The sequence below is a fragment of the Hermetia illucens genome, chromosome 6 (assembly GCF_905115235.1).
Source record: "Hermetia illucens chromosome 6, iHerIll2.2.curated.20191125, whole genome shotgun sequence".
NCBI lineage: Eukaryota > Metazoa > Arthropoda > Insecta > Diptera > Stratiomyidae > Hermetia > Hermetia illucens.
In genome coordinates, this window is record NC_051854.1 from 84,083,897 (window position 1) to 84,108,554 (window position 24,658).

At 41.2% G+C, this 24,658-nt stretch overlaps 1 protein-coding gene across 2 annotated transcripts in view; it reads right to left on the reverse strand.

Moving 5' to 3' along the window:
- LOC119659189 (mucin-5AC) overlaps positions 1-24,658 on the reverse strand; it is a 257,852-nt gene that overhangs the window by 74,106 nt on the left and 159,088 nt on the right. For both annotated transcript variants that reach the window (XM_038067149.1, XM_038067150.1), the window contains one exon: positions 4,891-4,941. In XM_038067149.1, coding sequence (XP_037923077.1) covers positions 4,891-4,941 — 51 coding nt within the window. The remainder of the gene's footprint in view (positions 1-4,890; positions 4,942-24,658) is intronic.

The following is a 24,658-nucleotide window of genomic DNA, read 5'->3' on the forward strand; positions in this document are numbered from 1 at the left end:
CGTTAGCATAGCATGGATCCACTTAATTAAAGCATCATCAACACCATGCTCGAAACTAGGGAGTTGTAGTGTCAATAGTTATCCTTATTAATGCTTACTTCCGACTGCAGTGGGAATCCAAAGAAAATATTTAACATTATTAATTTCTTTCGGAATTACCACAATTCAGCTGAAGGCAAATTTTTCTAAAACTAACACTAAGTGTCAAGTCGTCTGGGAATACGAGAAATTTCTTCAGATAAAACAAGTTTTCCAGCTAAGGGCTCATAATAATTATCAAATTCGACACTATGTGATAAATAAATTAAGGAAAAATAAAATTACTAGAACACTAAACTCAGGATCCCCATTCTACATACCGGTCATTTGGGACAAAACTTAACTTTGATCATCAAGTGGTTTTTTTGATTAAAATTCACTTTTTCACTGAGGTTCTAATTAATTCAAAGAATAATCTCATTGTGCAGATGGTTTATTTGTCTCAAACTTTTCAATATCCTCTTCTTATAACGGCATTGCTGTACTCCAAGTAGAGACTTAAATTTTCGAAATATAATAATAAGAATGCTTACCTTCCTGTTTTGTTTAGAGTAAACCTTAAAGTTTCGGCGAAAAGAAGAAAATCTGTTTATGTGCATAGAATCATATATTTTGACCAAATTTGATGTGAGCGACTCTAAATAAATTGCAGGATAGAAGTGAGTTGACAGACAAACAGACATGCTCAATAAGGAATGGCGAAATCTTTTATCATTCATTATCGGATCAATCAGCTTCGCATTGAAATTGGTCTGCGCCGGGGTATTCATCCTACATCGATGCATAGGTCTGCATCGGAGCCTGAAAATCAAACAAATGTGGGCCATCGCCCCCACCTAACAAAAGTAAACATGCAAAGTAAAAAAAATAATGGTTCAAATGCGCGCGTTGAGCCATGACGTATCGCATCTAGAATCTCCTGCCCCAGGTGTTAATGAGGTGCAGCCTTCGGGGTTTCCACCATGCCTTGCATCGTCAGGCCATTATAATTGGCTGATGCTTCTTTTACTGTGATTCTTGAGGGTTACAGAAGAGGAGAGGAAGGGACTTTATGGTACCCTAATTCAGTAAGATTCAGTAAGAAAATCAAAGCAAAACACTTGGTAAAAATAAAAAAATAAATAAATATGAAATTCAAGGGAACCCTTATGTAACATAACTTGAAATAAAAAAAAAGGAAAAATATAAAAATCAGAAAGAAAAAAATACGTTACACGTGCAACGTAGAATGGACACCACTTCCCTAGAACTTTAGGTTGGTTCACAAGGATATACCTTGATCATCATCATCATCAACGGCGCAACAACCGGTATCCGGTCTAGCCCTGCCTTAATAAGGAACTCCAGACATCCCGGTTTTGCGCCGAGGTCCGGGCCTACGCCATCGCTCCATCTTAGGCAGGGTCTGCCTCGTCTTCTTTTTCTAGCATATATATTGCCCTTATAGACTTTCCGGGCTGGATCATCCTCATCCATACGGATTAAGTGACCCGCCCACCATAACCTATTGAGCCGGATTTTATCCAAAACCGGACGGTCATGGTAACGCTCATAGATTTCGTCGTTATGTAGACTACGGAATCGTCCATTATCATGTAGGGGGCCAAACATTCTTCGGAGGATTCTTTCCTCGAACGTGACCAAGAGTTCGCAATTCTTCTTGCTAAGAACCCAAGTCTCCGAGAAATACATGAGGACTGGCAAGATCATAGTCTAGTACAGTAAGAGCTTTGACCCTATGATGAGACGTTTCGAGCGGAACAGTTTTTGTAAGCTGAAATAGGCTCTGTTGGCTGGCAACAACCGCGCGCGGATTTCCTCAGGGGAGGATATACCTTAAATCATAAAAATCTAAACATTCCACATAACAGCAACATCAATCGAAATTTGAAGTACTATATTTTGGTTCCTTTTAGTTTTTTTTTTTAATTTTGGTGTGGAATTATGGGAATCCAGAGTCTGCTCTCCACTTGTTGAAGGACCGGACAGCTGCCTGCGCTCTGTGGACCCCCTATTTTGATCCAGCACACAAAACACAAAGTGTACGGACTAGTGGTATCCTCTAGGGCGGAGGCAAATCATCAGATGCTGCCCTTGGGGCAGACACACACCCCTTCACCCAGCTGGATATTTTTGCCTTTTAACAAGCCGTATTTTGTTATCTAGAAAATACTGGAAAGTAATTCTAGCACCCCCTTGAACAGATGTCGGTATGAGAGGTATTTCGGAGCCTAGGCACCATATGTATATAGTGGCAACCTTCTGATTTTTTTCAGATTTTACTGTTAGGTAATTTTTGAGAATGGGTCCGTGAAAGAAATTATCACTTTCGACATCTCCCCACCTTCTCACCACCTCTTCGAAACTAAGACCAGCTTCGGAAAGTACTAACCGAGACCTTTAATTCAATATTCAGATGACTATATCTGGCGAACAAAAATTTACCGCCCCCCCCCTTAAATTCGACGAAGAATGATGTAACTTGCTGTATACGTGGGCGTACAATTTGCATAACCCACAAACTCAACATCAAAATTACGAATCACTCGAAGTCCCCACCAAGGAGACAATACACTGGACATTCAACTCCCTGGACATTCCTTGAAATTTCATAGAGACGGAAAAGTCTTGCACACGTTCTGTCGTGACCGGAGTTGCGCGAACAAAATTCCGCGCATAAAGGCTGGTGTTAGTGCGTGTGTGCGATGCAATGCATTGGTGTGCTCCCACGTGGTTGCGATCATATGGCTGCGAGTTGCTGCGAACATATAGCAGCATCTGGCATAACAATAGATATTGCACAACTATTTATGGCTTCACACATTCTAGCGGGAACCAAAGGCAAGGCTTTCTTAAAGGTTCATTTCGGATTAATGGGAATGGATCTAAATGGAATCACTGAACGAATGATGCTTCAAAATTCCTCTATGAGAAGCTTTGTGGAGGGATAAGCGTACAACATTCTCGGCAATAGATCCATGTTTGCTCTCCAAGGAAGTGAAGAGGAACTAAGTAGATGCTTCCAGGTACAATCTTCCGGATATATCCGTTTTCAGCTGGGATAATATGAAGAAACACTCATAAGAAAACCATCTAGGTAACACCAAATTCACGCTTCTGTTGAATAAGAAAGTAAGGACTGGAATGAGTGTCTCGAACCAGCTTAACAAGATATGTTCATCTCAAAATAGATGCTTTATTAACATGAATTGACTGTATTTGTCGAACAAAGTCTTTCCTGATAACAATTTACTGGAGGATAAGTACCCATTAAAAGGTACCGAAAAAGTTCTTGAAAGTTATTCTTTGAATCTATATAAGTAAAATGTCAAGAAGTTCTGCACGATAAATTTTGAATATTGGCTACTTGTATTGTTTTATGAACTTGCCCTACACAAAACCATCTTTCACAGAAAAGAGCAAATATTAAGCCACTATAACACCTTTCTACCAGTTTTAGTATTACTATTTTATTTTTCGACGATTGTAAAGTGATTTAAGTGGAAATGATCGTTAATTCAACAAGGTCAACAGAGGTCGAAAACAAAGGAAATATCATAATTTTCATGATTTGAATGCCGAAGCTAAAAGATACTGATTTTTTAAGCAACCAATTAACGTGTTAAGTTATTGAAAAGGGCCTTAAGTTCGATATGAGTGTTTATAACAACTTAACGGTTATTCAGTTGCGGCTTCACACTTCAAGATACATAAAAAACATAAAGATATTGTAATTTATGACGGTTTAACAAGCATTTTAAATGTTTCTCCAATCACCGATTCAATTATTAAAAGTTTCGACACTCAACCATGACCATACATATGCATGTGATATGAGTGATATTCGAGAAATCTTCTTCATTTCAATTAGTTTGATGCGTTTACAGTAAATTTATGTTAATTCAATTCATTGAAGTTTTTCCACCTTTTGCACTCGAATTAGATTTTAAGTGGTTATGATTGAAGTGGTAGAAAAAACTGGTATGGATGCGAAATTAAATCTTTGAAAATAATTAACCTTAGAATTGATTCAGAGTGAGTCATTTAGTAATTTATTCGAATTAATATAAATTTACTATGTATGATGCAATTTTTCTATATCTTCCTTTCAATTATACAATATATACATGTCTTGATATTATTTACGTATATAAATTTGCACGTTTTGTTTACTTAAACTTGCTCCAAGTCCACTTTCATATTGAAAACTTGTTCACGAAATTAAATAAAATTCTTCATACAACTTGTGTCGAATAATTATATAACTCCTAAAAGTACGGCATAATAATACGTTTTTAAACATATAACATTGGTATATGCATTTGTAATCCTATTTGTTCAAAGATTACTTACTTAAAAATCAATTTCATAATAATGATACAGAAAGCTCACAACAGACGAATTACCAAGAAAATCAAAGTACTCGAATCAGGTATTAATGATGTTGTGCAGGTGAGTGGAGGCACCTCAAGATCAAACGGCGATGAAATAATAAAACAGGAAAGGTGTCAACAGGTGCACTTGAAGTCTTTGATTTCTGCGCTGCAGCTAGTCTAGGAATAGACAAAAGTCAAAGCCATAATACTCCTTTGCACATATTAGGACAGCGTGCGGAATTTGACATACTCATTTGGACAGTAAAAAAACAAGAAGATCTACATGTTTCTGTAGATACTTCAGACGGATTCATTTCGGATCAGTACAGTGAATGTATCAACAATAATAATAGTTTTGCAATAAACCTAGATTGTTTCGTGTGGTGCTAACCATGTTTGGGTTTCTTTGAAAGGTAACTACATGCTCCATTACATGATGCTGAGTGTGTTACGAACAATAATTTGCAGTACTTACCAATATAAAGAAGAATTGTGCCCCATTTGAGATTCATTTTGAAATGTGGATCTGAAAAGAGATAAAGTACACTTAATTATATTTACTTTTATTTAAATTGGTTGCAAAAGATTATCAATTGTCTGAAAATAGTTGAATTTAAATGTATCTTTTTTTTATGTAAATTGCAAATTGAAGGAGAATCCAGATGAGTACCTGATATTTAGAGGAGTTTTTATTTCAAAGTGAATATCCCCTTGTAAAAAAGTTGTCTATTTATACAAGAAATTTTCAAATTACTATATATATTGTGCGCGGAATGAACATTTATTTAAGTAATTAACTTCTTACGAAAACCTGAGACCATTGAAGAAATGCTTGCAAATTTAATTTCATGAAATGTCAAATGCGAATTGAACTGATATGTTACCTTCAAATCAAATATTTTTTGTTTGCATAAACGTCAAACCAAGTGTAAGTGTAAGATTACCTTAGAAGGGGGGGGGGGGGAGCAGATTTCCAAAGTCTCATCGTATGTCTGGCGTCTAAGGACGACAGCAAATATTAAAAAAATGGGAAAAGTCACCCACAAAAAAGAAAAATAATAAAGACCCTGATATCTAGAGAACCCTGTGGATGCAGCATGAGAACGAGAGGAGATTCATCAAATGGCAGGATTCAAATCAAAATAGACAGAGAAAAGTGAGTTCGCAAAGTAGCATTCAGATGTACAGAGTTTATAAAATAAACCAATCAAGCATTATCTTCACCCTTGTTTGCCCGGCTTAGACGCGACTAAACCGGTGAATGGTAAAGATTTTTTTTAATAAGAGGAAATCTTCAAAAGACTAACGTCAGGGGTTTACGATCCCTGAGAGTGTAGGTTTTTTACACACTAGAACCAGCTCTCGCCAAGCTAGGACTTCCTTATCCAGCAGTTTTTGTTGAATATTTAGGTTTCCTTTTTATTGGGAGAAGACCCTGTGGTCCACTCCAGCACTTTGGTTGCCTCGCTGAGGAACTAGATGTTCCTCAGTTACTTTAGGCATCCTTTATGTTAGCAAGTAGTTTGGCTTTACTCTTTTTAGTCGTCTCATTATATCAGCGATATCAGTCAATTTTCGGACCTCGTTATTCTCATGTGATCGTAGTCGGTGGCTGGCTATGTTTAATTGCTTGGTCTTTGATGACTTCACTAACCAACTGTACTTTCAGGTCCCTACTCAGATACTCATTACGAATGAACCAGATGAGCTTAGCATCGAGTGTCATACCTAAATAATTGATGTCAGAAACGCCTTTAATTCCGTAAGATGAAAAGAGTAGGGAAACAATAGAGGGTCAGAGGAGGATGGAGATCACGTCGGGGATAGCACAGGGATTTATCCTAGGGCTGGACCTCTGGAACGCCACCTATGATAGTCTACTTAAACTCGACATGCCAGAAGAGTCGCGCCTGGTCGTGATGTTGCGGCGCTTGTTGCTGAACGCACTGTCGAACAGGCGCAAAGCAAACTCGGCATATTGGATGGATGACTACTCATGGTTTCAACCTTGCACTGGAAAAAACCGAAGTAGTCATCCTGACTAAAAAAATAATTCTGACACCGCGTCTCATATTGTCAGCGAGTCGATAATCATGTCAAAACTAGTGGTAAAGTACTTCAGGTTGACTCAAAGATGAACTTTTTTGAACAAATCAAAGCAGCAACGAACAAGGTTGGACCTGGAGTCTCGGCGTTAAGTAGGCTAATGGCAAACATTGGGGGTCTTAAGTCTAGCAGGCGACGTCTCCTGATGAGTTCAAGGCAGTCTGTCCTGCTCTACGATGCAGAGGTATGGGCTGATGCTCTTGGCTAGGAGGTATATCGTAAACGTTCCGCGCAAGTACAGAGACGGGGAGTTTTGCGGGTGGCGTCTGCGTACCGCATTGTCTCTGAACTGGCCGTGATGGCAATCGCAGGAGTGCTAAGGAGCGTCAAGTCATATACAATACAAGCGCAAGGGAGATGAGCCAAAGGAGACTGTTGCTCGTGAAGAACGGCAACGCACTCTAGAGGAGTAGTAACTCTTTTGGCAAAATGAAACTAGAGGCAGATGGACTGCGCGGCTTATCGGCAACTTAGGTGCGTGGTTGAATCGGAAGCATGGTGAGACTGACTATTTCCTTACCCAATTTTTAAGTGGGCATGGATGGGTGAAAGACTGAAAACAGTCTTACCTGCACAAGATTGGAAAGGCGCGATCTCCGGATTGTGTGTTTTGCATTGGCTTTGTGGAGGACGCCCATCACACTTTTTTCTCTTGTGGAAGGTGAGATGGGGTTCGTCAGCAGCTCTATTAAAACACAGGGGATCTCTCTCCAGACAACATTGTCGAGGATATGCTGAGGAGTGCTGACAGGTGGAGTCGTTGTTCCATTACTAAACACTTAGCCAGGCTGATGAGTCACCCCAACACAATAGCTAAGATTTGAAGCTTTGAAGGTTATTAAAAAAAAATGAAAAAAAAAGATCGCTTCGTCCATTCTACAGTTGTCAACAGCTGTTTGTAACTTTATTTTTGTTTCTTCCATAGTTTTACAGATAATAAAGATAGCAGTGTTGTCCACAAATGTCGCTATTTCGGCTTTTTGACAGCAAGGTACATCATTGGTATACAGGAGAAACAGTGTTGGGCCCAAGACACTGCCCTGCGGTATACCAGCTGCAATTTTTTCAATTTATTTATTAGGTGGAATTTGTTGTCTGGGTCTTTTTTGATTTTTCGCGGCTTTCCACAGAGAGTAGCTCTGCCATTTGGCACAACGTCTAGATGACCGGCAGGAGGCATGCTGCATAATGACAAAGTAGAGATAAGCTAAAAGAGACTTCTCAACTCGCTACTGGTATGAGTTAGTCGATGAGGTGAATTTGGATCCCTGGAGCTTGGTAACTGATCACCCGAAAAATTGAGGGCCTGCGAAAACACTTTCACTTAATGCCGTTCGCGTTGACGATAAAAGCCATTCCTTTGAAAAATAAGAAGGGGTGAGGATCGGAAAGTAATCCGGCATAAATGTATATTTGTGTTTTACTATCGGTTTGACTTACTGAACCGCGTAATTAATTCTACGTGCGGGGCTACCCCATTCGGATATTGAAGGATTATCTGAACGATCGCTTCCTGCTGTATGAGTCACCAAGGGGATAAATAGGGATGGATATCACTCCGAGAGTAGCACAGGGATGCATTGTAGCGCTGGACTCTGAAAAGTATCTCACGATAGTCTGCTAAGACTCGACATGTCAGAAGAGTTGCACCTGCTTTTTTTTTGCAGATAATGTTCCGACGCTCCTTGTTGCAATTGCCGTCATCTTGACTAAAAGTAGCATCCTGTGCCGATCGACGACTTGATCGTAGAGTCAAAAGCAATGGACAAATACCGCGGATCGACGCTAGACGAGAAGAAGAGCTTTTTTGTACAAATGAAGGCAGTAGCGAACCAAGTGCAGCTCGAGTTTTGACCTTAAGGTGGCTAATGGCAAACATTGAGGGTCTTTCCGTTCTTCTATATGTCGTGGAGGTTTGGTATGATGCTCTTGGCAAGAAGGTGTATCGTAAGTGCCTATTGCGTTGTCTCAGAACCGGATGTGGTGGCAATCGTGGGAGTGGTTACCATTGCTAGAGAACGCAAAACCATCTACAGGTGTGTTTGGTAGATCCGAAAGTATTATTAGATTTATATTAGATTGATTATTCCCCCTATTTTCAGAGGTATTCAGTGTTACCTGCACAAGTACTGCATGGGAGGTACTGGCTGTGTTTTCTACAATAGGGTGGGGATGGGATTTGTCAATAACTTTATGCGGATACAGGGGGTTCCCACTTTACAACATTTTCGGAGATGTGCTGAGAGGGACTGACAGATGGAGTCGTGTTGCGCATTACTTTCTAGTTAATATTACCGAGAAGAAGATTGAGATCTAACGGCGGAGGAACTGAATGGGAGGGGATTCTTTAAACAAGCAATTCTCTCCCTCCTATCCCCTGCCGTCGGTCAAAAGACTTGAAGGCTCTCTAGGGCAGGAGAATGGGAGAGCTATCCCGGAATAACGTATCAAACAGTTTAAAGTTAGTTCTATGACGACGGGGAGGTCAATCGTTGCGCCTTGTGCGTTTCCATATCCATATCTAAGGAGTGGTTAGAGAAAAAGAGTGGGGAGATCAATTATAATGTTATCCAGGTTCACATGGAGGGTAGAAGATATCTCCTGTTATAATTATTAGAGCAATCAATATCTATCATTTGACTGCTGGTTCAAAATACATACAATAGGGTTTCCGGTTGATACAGCAGCAATCAAAGCTTACAGTTGTGTTTATTGAATATTTAAGGAGCAGGATGTAGGAGAGAACCTAGTTTTAGTAACAGGTTCTAAACGAAAGACAAAAAAAATTGAATTGTAGTGCTAGGGGTCCATTTGAAGATTTACATTTGGTGGTTGTCATAGAAATATCATTACCATCAAATTACATTTTGCAATGCATCTTTTGTAGAAATGTTTAAGATTCCAAGTGACAATTTTGAAAGATATAATTCTAAATATAGTCCATTCTGCTATCCTTCTACGAAAAGACTACTATCGATATAAATTTCCATAGAAGTGAGATTTTCCCTGAAAAACATGTTTTCTCTTTAATAAATGCAATACCTGTCATGAAAGTATTTAGTTAAGTGAATTTGAAAATGATTATTTTATTAACTTTGCCACTTCTATCGTGAGCTCTCACATACTCAAAAGCAGCTAATAAACACCTAATTCATAAATATAAGTTAAAAGCGCTAATATATTTCCAAAGGCATATACAAACGACATTACAAATACGAAAAATAAATCTTAATTTCAGCCATGACAGCATAAATATATTTTCGGATATTTGTTGTGATACAACATCCTAAGATAAAACCAGTTAAAGATCGCGGTAGTCTCACAAACTTGCAAAATGAGATAATATTAATGCCAGTGTCAGGTTATTAGCATTTAATTAAGTAAGGAACGAATAATCGGGAAATTTTGATGGAGACATTGCACGCATATTTCCTTAATAGACTCACAGAGTTATCTAATATTGTAAAAAATGATCACGATTTGAGGGAATTTCACGCCTTAGGCAGAGGAAAGTTTGCATAATTAATAGGTTCCGAACAAAATCGGCAAATAAATATGAGAAAGATAGAAGGAAGTTTAGTTTTGAAATTGTTAATTTTTGGGGATGATTTCTGCTTCCTTTTATGTACGTAAAGCTCTATTAAGATATGTATCTTTCACTTTTTCTGATCACAAAGAGGTTACTAATATGCACATTAGTAAAGATATGAAAATATACTTATCGAGACACCTTCTAGGGATCTAAAGTAGTATTATAGGTTCAATTCAAAATCCGTATTTGTAATTCCCGGAATGCAACATACGCGAGGAACCAGCGGAGCTTTCTCAGATCTTTCAACGAATCCAAACAGAGCGTCCAGACAGTGCAGTTTTCGGTTACAGAAGCGAAAGAATTTCGGGGTGGACTTTGAGGATTACTCACCCAGCATGCTGAGTGGATTACCGCCGAAGGCACTCGCCATGCCAATACGCCTGGCATAAATTTTGCGGATGTTACCGAAGAGGAAGTTCGACGAGCCATAAACAGCTCGAAGAACTGGAAGGGCCCAGGTCTGGATCGGGTGCAGAATTTCTGGTATAAAAAATTTACCAGCATACACAGTCAGTTGGCACGCAATATAAATAAGGTCCTGAGTCGGCCGGAAGAATTTCCACCCTTTCTCACTGCGGGGATTACCTACCTTATCCCTAAGAAGGACATGGTGCAGGAACCCGCAGGTTCAAAACCGATTACTGGCTTACCAACCCTCTACAAATTCATAATGTCCATCATTAGTGGAATGGTCAATGTGTACCTCGCGACCAACAACATTCTGTCCGAGGAACAAAAGGGCTGCCGAGCTGGGTTAAGGGGTTGCAAAGAGCAACTCATTATCGATAGTTGTAGGATAAGAAACTAGAGGCCAAAGAAACCTCTTTAGTTGCTATATCGATTATGCCAAGGCTTTCCACAGCGTCCCGCATACCTAGCTAATCGATATCCTACGTCTGTATCACATTGATCCGATACTAATAAAGTTTTTGACGACAGTCGTGAAAGGGTGGAATACCACCTTATCAGTACCTTCATCTGAGGGTGCCAATACATCAGAGCCCATCCATATACGGAGGGGCATCTTCCAGGGGTGATTCTTTGAGTCCTCTTTGGTTTTCACACGGAACTCCCTTTCATGGTTACTGAATGACGCTAGAGGGCATGGCTTTGCAATAAAGTATGGCCTACGTGTTAAGTGCGAACTGACATACTTGATGTACTAAGATGACATCAAGTTGTATGCTGGTACTGAAGACCATCTTAGAAGTCTGTTGCGAATAGTAGAAATGTTCAGTCGTGATATTCGATTCGAGTTTGGGCTAGACAAATGTCGAATCCAAGCCATCCATAAAGGTCACCACGAGCCGCATGCCGGACATTGCATTGGTCACCTCCACATCGAAGCTATGACCGAGATAGATTTCTACAAGTACCTAGGAATTCTGCAAGGAACCCCCCAACCCCCAGCAGACAGTAGACTGACTCTACTTAACTTGAACTATCGATCTTTCAATCCGCTGAGTGGGGTGAAGTCGGACCAAGAGCGGAGCGATAAATGGAAGTCGAAGGCAATGCACGATAAACACGTGAATGGTCTTTAGCAGCCATTTATCGATTTGCATTTATCGAACAGATACCTGTGTATTGGGGAGCTCTTTGTTGAGACGGAGGAATTCATGTGTACCATTGAGGATGGCGTGGTCGCCACCCTAGCTTATAAAAAAAGCTCAACATGAAAGAATGGGTGGAGAACGACCAGTGCAGAGTGTGTAGTTCGCCATTAGAGATGTTGGACCTCTCTCATTTTTGGCTGCACTCTTATGGCACCGGTACAATACATTACCAGGCATAATACTGTATGTAAGGTTATCCATCAAAACCTTGCATACAAGCATGGGCTGATCACGGAACATGTCCGATTTACCGATATGCAGGTAGAACTGGATAGTTCTGGTTATCTGGTTACAGCATGTGTTGGGACCAGCAAGTTCTGACTGATCGCCATATTCCATATAACAAGCCTGACGTACTGTTAGTTGACAAAACGGGTAGTTCCGCGTATATTATTGATGTTGCTACCCCCATAACGGCAACATCGAACGGAAATACGTGGAGAAGAAGGTGAACTATGAGCCACTGGGTCGGGAAATCAACGAAATTTGGCGTCTCGAACGGGTGGTTGTAGTTCCCATAATATTGTCAACTACAGGTATTGTACCTAAATCCCTCACGGCTTCCCTTGATGTTCTGGGACTTTCGCACAGTTTGGTTCAAACCATGCAGAAGTACATCATTCGTGCTCAACTTTGCAGGGAGTTCTCAACTAATTTAATTTAAGTAAGTTCGATCATCCGAGCCTAAATGTTTGGCACTTAGTGCTAGTATTCTGTAAAATCAGGCATCTGCTGAGATTGTGACAACTCCGAAATAATCGGTGGCGCAATATTCTACAATAATAAAACAAAACTTTTAATATTGCTTTTTTGTGAGCCCTCGCTATGTACTCAAGCAGGTCTGCTTCTTAGAAACTATCCTATTGGAAAAATTGAAGAGGATCACGACGATGTACCTGTATGAAAAAGAATCCTCCTCAAAAAGAGTTAAAAAATAGTTAATAAATTCCGCTGTACTCAGTTCCAAGCTCGGTTGTGAAAAGTGGAGGGATAGATAGCTTCAGTCTGTATGGTTGCAAGCAACCGGAGCATCCCAGGGGGTAGATGAAGAAAGTGCATATACTTTGCAGTCTTGCAGATTACTCGCTGAGGAGGCTATCATCACGCCTGGTAGTTAGGTATAAATTATACTACCAAGAATGAGGAGAAAGGTTCAGTACAGATAACCGACGGAAGTCGTCTGATTTCGTGACTCGGTCGGTCTCCCGTAATGGAAAACACGGTGTCGAAAAAGCTAATCGTGGGGCGGCACGATAGCCAGGAGCATGGCCTCGTCGACTGCAGTTATTTTGCAACAATTTGGGGCAATCACTTTAGCAGGTTTGCGTAGGCAGCGGATGAATTAGACTGAGGAAATGAACTGTTATATCATTCATCCTACTACGAAATAGAGAGAGAGAGCCGGAAAATACGCCATCCTCAGTGAGGCACACATAGATGAAATTCTGACCACACAAAAGCAGCAATTTCTGTCATATGCAGTCGGTTGCGACAGTCTGGCAAAAAACACTCCAGACATATTCAAAATTCGAGGATACAGGGGATTTTTTTTAATTAACTCAATAAATCCCAAAAGGGCGGCCAGTCAGTGTCGGGCATAAATTTTGTGGATGTTACCGAAAAGAAGTTCGTGAATCCATAAGCAATTCGAATTGAAGGAATTCTGGTCTGAAGCGGGTATAAAAGTTCTGGTGCAAATATAATAGTTCACGAGTATACACGGTCCGTTGGCACATAGGACAGTTCCTTACATTGGTTGGGGAGAGGAATTTCAGGAATTCAGTGCCAACTGAATTCCCTTTAAGGCTTCTAAATAGTGCTAGAGCCCATGGCTTTGCAACCAAATATGGTTTACTCGCTAAGTGCAAGCTGATCTTCGGAGTTCGTTGTGAATAGCAGACATGTCTAGTAGATAGAATATGGTTTAGACCCATACAAGCCATTCGCAAAACTCATCAGGAGCCGCATTGCGAACATAGGACTGGTAACTTCGAGATAGGCTTCCACAAATACTTAGAAGTTTTACAAGGAACGCGATTCCTGCGTCGTGTGAAGCTGGTGCTGACGTCGCATCTCTCGAGGAGAATAAAATAAGCGCACTGAATATATTTGTTATATCTTCATTGGCGTATGCATTCGGAATATTTCCGTGGAAGAAGACCAATCTTAAAAATTACTGCTGACGTCAAAGGGAAGGGAAAGTTGACATTGCGGCACAATATCGCTACCCAATCGACATGCTACACGCTTATTTGACCGTAAGGATCAGTAGTCCTTTGCATACTGCAGTTTGTGGTGCAGATTGCGATTCGATTCCACTTAACTTGAAGGACCGGCCTTTCAATCCTCTGAGAAGGGTGAAGTCAGAGTAAGAACATATCAATAGATGGTCGAAGGCAATACAAGGTAGGCTCTTGAATTGTGTCTGGAAGCTATTTGTCCATCTCCATTTATCAAACACCTAGATGTGTGATTTGGCGTTAGAAACTCATTTCTGCTGCACTGTTATGGCGCCGGTGTAATACACGAACAGGCATAATACTGTATGTAAGGTGATCTATCAAAACTTGTAAGAAGCAAGGACTGATCACGGCAAAATGTGCGAGCCGCAAACACAGGCGAACCACGAGCTCGAGAAATAGAAAAAATTTGGTATGTCGAGATGGTTGTTGTGGTTCTCATAATATTGTCTGCTACGGGTGTCGCACCTAAGTCCTTCACGGCTTCCCTGAACATCCTGCAGCTCTCACACAGTCTGGTTCAAACCACCGCCATAGTTCCGCCACCACCTTATATACTATTTTGGTAGATAAGATTGGCCGAGCCTAAATGCTTGACACGTAGTGCTGCTTAGATTCCCGCATTTGCCGAGATGGTGACAACCCGAAAGATTAGAAAGAAAGAAATATTTTACACCAGTACATTTGTGTTGATGTAAAATATTGTATTCCTATTCTATTTTATTAAAGCACAAAAGTTAACTTAATGTTGTTTGGGAACTGATTGTTTTACATATCAATATCACATTAAAATGAATACTCAATATGGGCATATTTAAATAAAAAAGTTGTTGGTCCTTCTTTATTATATTTTTTTAAACAAAACGTTTCAGTCCATCTGGTCATCTAAGTTAAGCATTGTTGGATAAGGCTAGATATTTAGATGGGGCCGGCTACTTTCAGGTTCATTATTTTTTGAGTTTTGAAAATTCTAATAATCCACACAAGATTTCATTTTTAGTGATTCAATTAAATTTTAATTAATTTAATCATTTCATTGTAAAAAAAATTAGGCGTTCTATATAACGTTCAACCACGTTTCACAGTAGATAGAGGGATAGGAAGATCATTTATTTTGAAAAAAGGCGATGAATTAATTTTTCCCAAAAAGGTCTTTTATGTTATGCCAAAAAATAAACTGCCTGGCATTTGCTATCTGTCAGGAGTCAATTGTTTTCGATTCGGTTTTCCACTGTGGAATCTCGCCCACCTCCCCAATATACGTAGTGTGATTTTATGATACGCAATTCCCAGTTACTTGTTTAGGATGATATTGTGGCACGGCAGGATTCGCGTCATTCGACATCTATTTCGAATGTTGCGAATACCAGCGGACAGATGACGTCACCGGCGCTCTCCACTCAGTTAAGACCTCGCTACAGGAGTGAAGAGCAAAGTGCCATGTAGGTGACAACAGATGTCATATTGAAAAAATTGAGATTTAAAAGCGTAAAAAATAAAAATAATAAAAGAACAACAACTATGTAACAGCGCACTAAAATCTAATCAGACGAGCAGTTGGTAGTTTTCTTTTTTGTTTTTTACGCTTTTACATCTCAATTTTTTCAATATGACATCTGTCGTCACCTACATGGCACTCTGCTCTTCACTCCTGTAGCGAGGTCTAAACTGAGTGGAGACGCCGGTGACGTCATCTGTCCGTTGGTATTGGCAACATCGAATCCTGCCGCGCCACATCATTTCGCCCCCAGATGAAACCGAGGGGTTTCAGCCACCGAATCCGGAACTGTGTTCCCCATCAGACCTTGAAGCGAACGCGCCGTTGTTTAGGGGTGCACACGGGCTTCAGCTTGGACAGCGAGACCGCCTTTTTGTGCCCACCGATCTCGAGCGGGAAGAAATGTTCTCCCCGCTCGAGAACGCGGTGCGGCCCTTCATAAGGAGGCTGCAGCGGCTTCTGGACGGCATCCGTCCTGATCAGGACGTGCGTGCACGTGTCCAACTCCCTTGGCGCACAGACAGGTGCGGACGACGAGTGCCGTGTGGGAGGTGTGACTTTTATGTGGCGAAGGTTATCTTTCAGCAGGCGCAGCAATTCCGAATCTGTGAGACCCGATCTCTTATCGAAGACTGAATCACTTGGGAGTCTTTGGTTCTCCTCGTATACCAGCTCCGCGGGGCTGGCAGCAAAGTCCTCTGGACGGGTTGTACGTAGGCCGAGCAGGAGGAGAGGCAAGGCTTGGGTCCCAGATGGATCGTCGCGTGCCATAAAGGCGGTTTTTCAGCGTCCGGTGCCAACGTCCTAGTATCCCATTGGATTGCGGGTGGTATGTAGCAGCCCGCTGGCGCTGAAACCCTAGGAGTTTGCCTAACTCCGAGAAAAGGGTGGACTCAAATTGCATTCCCTGGTCAGTGATGATCACTGCAGGGACGCCAAAGCGAGGTATCCACTCCCGACAGAGAGCTTCGGCACAAGACTGCGGCGTAATGTCTTTCAGAGGTATTGCCTCAGGCCACCGCGTAATCCTGTCGATGATTGTGATATAATACTTATAACCGTGCGAGTCTCGTAAAGGCCCTACTATGTCGAGGTGTATTGTGTGGAACCGCTTGGTAGTGTGGGATAATGAGCCCACTTCTTTCCTTACATGCCTGGTGACTTTACACTTTTGGCATGCGATGCACCCTCTGGCCCAGGAATTGACATCCTTGTTCATGGAGGGCCAGAAGTATTTATCGGTGACTAACCGATTTGTTGACCTGATGCCTGGATGCGCTAAGTCGTGAACTGCGTGGGACACTTCCTTCCGAAAGGTGGCTGGAATGTATGGCCGAGGTCCCTTTTCCGAGTCTTCGCAGCAGAGAGAGAGGTTCGAGCCGAAGACGGGCAACTCCCGAAATTTGTATTTGGGGTTGGATATGAGGCTCTGAAGTACTGCGTCATCCTCCTGCGCCTTGGCAATAGCCGAGAAGTCGAGTGAGGCGGGGATGTTAACCTCGGAGACACGCGACAAAGTAAATTTCGTTTCTAAAATAATCGAAAGATGTAACTGAGCTTTTACTCAGATTTCTTCATAATTATAAAATGTTCCGTAGAAATTAAGCAATTAAAAGCTGTTCATAGTTCCAAAATATTCGCCAAATTTCTTACTAAGATGGATAACCGTTTCCCAATAAATCACGTGTAGCAGACAGACCGACATACAGGTGGACATCCAGACAGTCAGACAGACCACAGGCCGATTTGAAGAAGGTTTTGTTTTGCACAAAACCTTTCAAATGAGTCACCTAATTTGTAAGCATTACCTACATATAACTACTACTCGTGGCAATGACATCATCTGTGATAAATAATCATGAATTCCAAAGACAACCATAACACAAAATCTAAAAGTTAATTTTCACAATGTTAACAAAGTGTTGATTGGTATTCTAAATGTTGAAAAATGTTCACTCATTTGCTTGTTGTTTTCGATTACTTTTATCTAAATATTCTGTGATTGTTGAATTAGTCACGATGTGCGCACAGATGCAACCGGAGGTGAATTGGCAGTGCTTTATCTAATTTTATTGAGGATATCAAGCGGATCTAAAGTTACCTTGGAAATAATAACAAATATGCTCTTTATACGCGAGTGTTTGCAAAAGAATGAATGAAGACGTTTGAACACAAGAATGTTAACTGGTACAGATGGATATTCCCTCTTATTGTTGACTGCGAATAGTACGCGTCTCTTGAGTTGATATTCACGAACATTTTGTTTTGATTCTGGTTTTCGCTTTACTCATTGCTTAATGTTTTGAGTATCTTTTTGTTAAAGATGTAAACAATCAAGTTCTGCTGTGGTTGGCCCATGCTGCTTAAATACCTAATGAAATTGCGTCTTGAGTTTCAACCGTGAGCGGCTCCATTCATTTAAAAAATGAAACTTAAATGTTGTAAAGGAAAAGCTAAATTTTAGCATACAAAAAGCAAAAATTTCATACAACATATGTCCTCTAAAGAAAGGTACTATCATCATCATTGACATAATTGTGATTAGGCTGTTATAACGCACTTACCTGTGTGAACTGAAATTTTTTATAAGGGTAAGCACAAATGACATCATTTGAAAAGGATAATCTGTACATTTTTAACAATCGAGTATATCCTTTGCAGCTACATTTGCAAAGGCCAATGCAGGAAGCTCTAACTGCAATAATTTGTAGCGTTCAAAACTCAAGCTGTCAAAAAGCGAAAACGTTGAAGCGGACTGCAGAACACAATGGTATTGAGACAGTGGCCCCAAACAATATTTGCGGGCTGGATCCAACATTTGGTATCCGCAAGGCTACAGCTGATAGAACTTTGCAAGACTGGAGGCTCGAGCAGTTAGCCATCGATCGTATCACCTGGCGGACTATCTTCTTGGGAGTAGTCTGGTTTCTACGACGTCGGCATCGGGCTTGATGCCAATGAACGTAGCGATAAATATGCCTTCGCTGTGTCAAAAATCTGAAAATGCAACTATCTCAACACCGGGGGTCAAGCAATGTACTGCAGGATAGACTGACGCGGAACATAGCTCCCTGAGGCCAACCTATCTCTCTCTGAGGCCAACCTATCTCTCTTTGAGGGTGAGCTGCCACTCCTCTAGGGCGATGTGTGTCCACCAAGACCGTTAGTGGAATGGTGATAGCTACACCCCGCACGAGGTGACTCTACTATTACAAAACGTTACGGAACTAGACTGGGGCGTCGAAAAACACCTCCCCCCATACCCATTGGATAGTTTGCAGTCGGGGCTAACTGACTGTATTCCAACGGAGCCTCACTGATACCTGGTCGCCTCAATGAGTAAGTTTGACATTCGCGTGCTACGGATGGCTTTACCACGGTGGAACTCCTAACCCCCATAACCCCATGGGAATCAAATGAGTACCCGTATTAAAACAAAAAAAAACTACAGCCAAACAAGCGGGACTCCGTATCACACAAACTAGTTAACCAAGCGGAGGCACATCTCCGAATTACTGAGAGCCAGGTGATCACACCTAAGAAGGAAGAAGTTGGGACGTCAAGCAGTGGATCCAAAGTCAACATTGGTATACTGCCAACCAACAAAGACCACTGTTCAAAAAGCAGGGACATGTATTTCAGACGTGCGAGGAATATATCAGACGTCAGGAAGGAAGCAGGTCTCAGTGGTGCAGATGCTAAATGGTACCTGCGATACCTAAAGGAAGGTCTGAAACCAGAAGAGGCCCTTAATAAGGATCAGGACAGACTTAAGCTATCTTTGTTTGGAGCCAAGAAAGCGGGGGGCAGCAAAGATTAGCCCACATTAAGGGAATGCCACCAAAAAATCCACTCCTGAACCCAGGACACTGCAGAGTGGCTTAAGACCATAGTTCCTGAATTGCCTGGCTGGGAAGGAACAGAGCTGTCATCATATGCCGCGGATGATATACGAGGAGCACATATGGTGATAGTTTTTCTCCCGAAAGCAGCAACAATAGAGATCTCATGGACTTTCTAATCACACAATCTTTAGAAGCAAGATGGAGGGCAAGGGAAGACTCTTTACGATTTGGGTAGATGACCGACCTCTGGAGGCAATGAAAAGTCGGAGTCGCCATATCAACTATCGATTTGACAACATACCTGTTCACGTGCACAGGGAAAAGCCGACGAAAGACACCTCGGAGCAAACACCGGGTGAAAAGCACACCGAAGAACTCTCGAAAGCCATAGAGATGGAAAGGACTGGATCAGCCAGGGAAGCCCAGTGAAGAGCAAAAGCTGGAAGACCTAGACCTAGGACTCCTAGGGCTCAGGGTGGACAGCGGCACACAGAAAAGCGCCATGTCGGAGAATATGGGCGATACTTAGTAGACAGTGGAGAAAAACTCCAAACACTAAGGGAGCCAATGTCAAGCACTAAGATATCCCAGATAAACCAGCATCATGCCAAAGCTGCATCTACGATAATTACAAGGACAAGTTCCAAGCAGAACATTGGAATAGTGCTGGCTCAGGGGCTCTGTACCGCGAACAGATTAGCGGTCTGCAAGGAGGAAGCATGCAGGTAATTTGGGACTCTCCTTGTGAAAAACCGGAAACTCGCATAATTCTTAAACGTAATTTAAAATATATATGTTTTTCAGAGATTCTAACCGGGGACTTCGTGGCTATCCGAGTCTCATTGGAAGCCGGGAGGAACAGTCAACAGGCAGTCGTAGGATCGGGATACTTCGCAAGAGACGACATCTGGGTTCCACCGGAACAAGTCGCTAAACTAGGTAAGTACTTTGAGAAGAAGGCATTACCGTTTCTTTTCGAGTACACGTTCTTCTTAGAACTCATTTCCCGGGGTTCTACCCCACGGCAGCCGGCGGCAAGATTCTGCCTGCCGCCCCTTCAACGAATAAAAGGAAAAGAAAATAGAACTGAAAATTACCAAAAGGGGTATGCTCACAAGCTAGGCTAAGGTGGGCAGTTCGAACTTTTCAACCACTGAACTTACCCGGAGTAGATGCTATTTCCCCAGCATTAATCCAGAGAGGCCTAGAAATAATCTTAGAGCCTTTTCTGAGGGTGGTAAGGGGCAGTATGGCCCTGGGATATATGCCAACGGCATGGAGACGGGCAACAGTGGTCTTCATTCTGAAAGCGGGTAAAAAGGATCCTTTTCACCGTAAATCTTTCAGATAAATTTGTCTAGCATCGTTCGTACTCCAAACGGTGGAGAAGGTAGTAGACAACTATATTAGAACTAAGGTTCGAAAGAGTAATCCCCTACACCAGTGTCAACACGCTTACCGGGCAGGACGGTCAATGGAAACTGCTCTGTATCAGCTGACGGATGTACTGCGGGATGCCATGGAAACAAAAGAAATAGTCCGGTGTGCGGTTTTAGATATTCAGGGAGCATTCGATAACACATCGTGCACATGCCCTGATCCGCAGGGGAATGGGAAGCACCCTGGCTTTCTGGATGGACAAAATGCTAGAAAATTGGCAAATGAAAGTACCTACGAGTACAGGTACAAATTCTATTATCATGAAAACTACCCAAGATTGTCCACAGGGCGGGGTACTATCGCCGCTTATGTGAAGTATGGTATTGGATGAACTCTTGGACGTGCTATCACTGGAGTACAGGTCCAGGGTTACGCGGACGATATTGTTTTTACCTGTAGGGGCAAATATTGGGAAACCCTATGTGATAGAATCCAAGCTAGACTAAGGATTACTAGTGTCTGGTACAGGAAGGTAGGACTGCGTATCAACCCAGCGAAAACCACCATAGTACCATTCACTAGGAGACGTAAGCTTGATCACCTGACATAATATGGAGGTGAAACGAGAAACAGAGGTCAAATATTTGGGAATTACGCAATATCAAAAATTACTCTGGAAGACACACGTCGGAAACACTTGACGTAAAGCTACGAGGGTTCTGAGCAGAAAAAATTGGGGTTACAACCCGAAGATACTACTTTGGATATATTTATGTACGGTAATCTGGGCAGAAAGAACTGAACTCAATACACAAACTAAGGAATTACACAAAATCCCACATGCCCAACGGCATCCCAGGAGGTCCTTCTGGGATTAGAAGGGCAATACTCAGGATGGCCGGAAGTATCAGTGAGGCGGGGAGCTGCATAAATCGAGGGAATATTGATATTCTTTCTAGGCCAAGGAATGACAAGACAACGAGGTTTGACTTTGATAAGAAGTTTGAAGCACGTTGAAGTAACAAGGCAAACTGGGGGAGCGTGACTGTGACATACGGCTTAAACCAGCAACTGATTACTTGGTACACCGACGGATCCTTCACAGCAGAGGGAGTGGGTGCTGGTGTCATTGGTCCAAGGAAAATTTACTTGGATCCAATGAGTAGACTTACTAGCATATTCCAGCCGGGAATATACACCATAGACGGATGTGCCTCCTTTAATCTCCAAAGGAACTACTGGGGGCAGAACATTGATACTCTCACCGACAGGGAAGCAGCGATCAAGGCACTTAGGTCCAATCAAGTGAACTCTAAATTGGTATGCCAATGCCTTGAGAGACTGGATACGTTCGACTCGCCCAACAAGTTCCGCATAATCTGGGTTCCAGGCCATTTTGGGTTAGAAGGCAATGAGGTAGAGGACGACCTATCCAAGAAGGGAGCAGGGGCCCCTTTACACGGGCCAGAACCCTTCTGTGGAATCGGAAATGGGTTCACAGCGCCCCTTCAGTTTTTAAGTAGGTAGGATCATTCGAGCCTAAATGCTTGGCACTTAGTGCTAGTATTAGGTAAAATCTGGCATCTGCCGAGATTGTGATAACTCAGAAATGACAATAATAATCTCAACATCGGGAGTTCCAAGCCATCGTCAATACTTTTTTGCGTACGGTATCGGTGTGTCTGAGCTGATGCAATTGCACAGTACTCGTTTCGTCGCACCAACTAGATAACATAAAATTATTGATGGAAATACGGGAGCGTATGTAATTTATCGGTTTAAGTGTTATAAATTGCCAAGAACCGATGCAGCTACTGTGGAATTTGTTAAATATTTGTTAAATAAATTTGATCTAGGACAGCGAATCAGTGCCCAATGATTAACGACGAGGAATTATCTGCCTCATTTATAAAAAGGAAGATACCGCTCAGTACAGCAGTTATAAAGGTATTGTGGTGTTTAGTACCATCAGCAAGACTATTCGCTTCCTTGCCAAGCCTGATTGTCAGATATGCCCCAGGAAAATAAACAACAGGGCATTTTTGACGTCATATTTGTAAACTCCACGTCTCGTCCCCAGTAATGATGGGCTTCATAAATATGGGTTCATTAGCTAGCAAGTATCTCTTCAAGAATTTTTTCTGCAAAACATTCAGTTTTTTAATTTCGATTTCCCGTCTGACACGCGAGATTTACTCCGAAGCCGGTAGAACTATCATCACGAAATTTGGTGAGAACATGTGGTCTGTGAACTATTACCTGTGCAAAGAATTACATCATTTTGTATTGCGTTTATACATGCGAAAGGTGAACCAAAATTGTTTTTTACAGAATGCGGCTCAATTAGTTCTTACTTAGGAAATGATCTTATTTCTGAAATTTATATTTATCTATTTCTGAAATATTGCATAAAATGGATTGTAGTGACGACTCAAAATGTTTGCTCCAAAAAGTGAAACAGGTCTCATTCTCAGAGCCCCTCCATCTTTACACAATTTAGACCTTAAAATACATTACGATATCGACGCAAATAAAGTAAATAATAGCAAGTTACTATATTTTAGAAATCCTACCGAAAACCACCCTTAAGTTCATAGTAGAAGTACAGTGTGAAATTTGGCATCAGTATAATCGATAATATTATATATAATTTTAAAAAGTTTTAAGGCAATTCAACTATTGTTAACCAAAGTTATAGAAGTTCAAAATTTTAAATTTCCCCTGAATTTATGGCACTCTAAGACGTCTATGTCGTCATCATCATATAAAGTCAACTCATATAAACGGCAGAGTTGGAGGTTGGAGACATATCCGGGAATATTTTGAATTCTTAGCTATTTACGAGTGGCAAAAGATAGATAGAGAGTTTCTCACAAAAGATGAATACAAAACTTTTATACCCGAAGCGTCCGACTTAAGGTCGACTTTACTTTACTTTTAAGATCGCGGTCGCCGTGTCGGGATTTGGGATTATATACCCGATATCGTTGCCGATTCAACAGAGAACGATTCAAAATATGCCACTTTTTGCGTAGGAAAATGGTCTCTTAAGCAGCTTGACCATTTTTCGGATCTAATTAGCAAAGTGGCACACAAGAGCATGCCGACGGATATTTCTGTGGAGTTGCACTTAGGCACGGCTAGGTAAGCACGGTTGCTATTAAATACTTTTCAGTGTTTCAATTCTGCCTCTTTGGTAATAGAAGTCAACTCCTAAGTTTTTTAGCCATGCCCAACTAACCACGCTCAATAAAGTGTTATCGTGCAATTCAACTCGACAAATTCGAAGTTTCTAACTAATTCAATTATGTATCAGCAGAGAATATTCTGCGGAAAATCAACTCAGCTATTTTCAATTTAGCAGAAAAAATAAGGCAAAAAATTGAGGGGAATTGCTATATGCTAATTGGAGGATGTGATCTAAAAATATCGAAAGAAATCAAATATTTCTAATTTAATTGTTTCCCGTTTGTATCTTACTTTACTTTTGCATTTTGCTCTTAGCTAGTCAAAATGAGCGGATCATGGCAATGACATAGTTGATGTAGTAGTTACGAAAAAAAATCCGTTCCCACACTGATGGTAAAGTGTTGAGTAGTATGTTTACATCATTAATTATTGCATATTTTTTGCTTATTTAATAAATTGTAAGATCATCCCAACAAAATGTTCAAATTAGACACGCTTTAAGCTTTGGCCCAAGATGAAATCACTGAGTTCATCTATGTCATAAAAGTTGTCAGTTATTCGTATATGTAACCGCAAGTATGTTGCAATTATTGCTATTCGAAGAAGACTGGAATCATACCGCGCTTAAAGATATTTGCTCATATGTGGAGACAAGAAATGGCATTGTTTGCAATGCACAAGATGCGTTTTTTATTGTCGATAAAATCTCAATCATAAGCTATTATCACAAAATATTTGCAATGACATTTGAATATAGATAGCCATACTATCCAATAG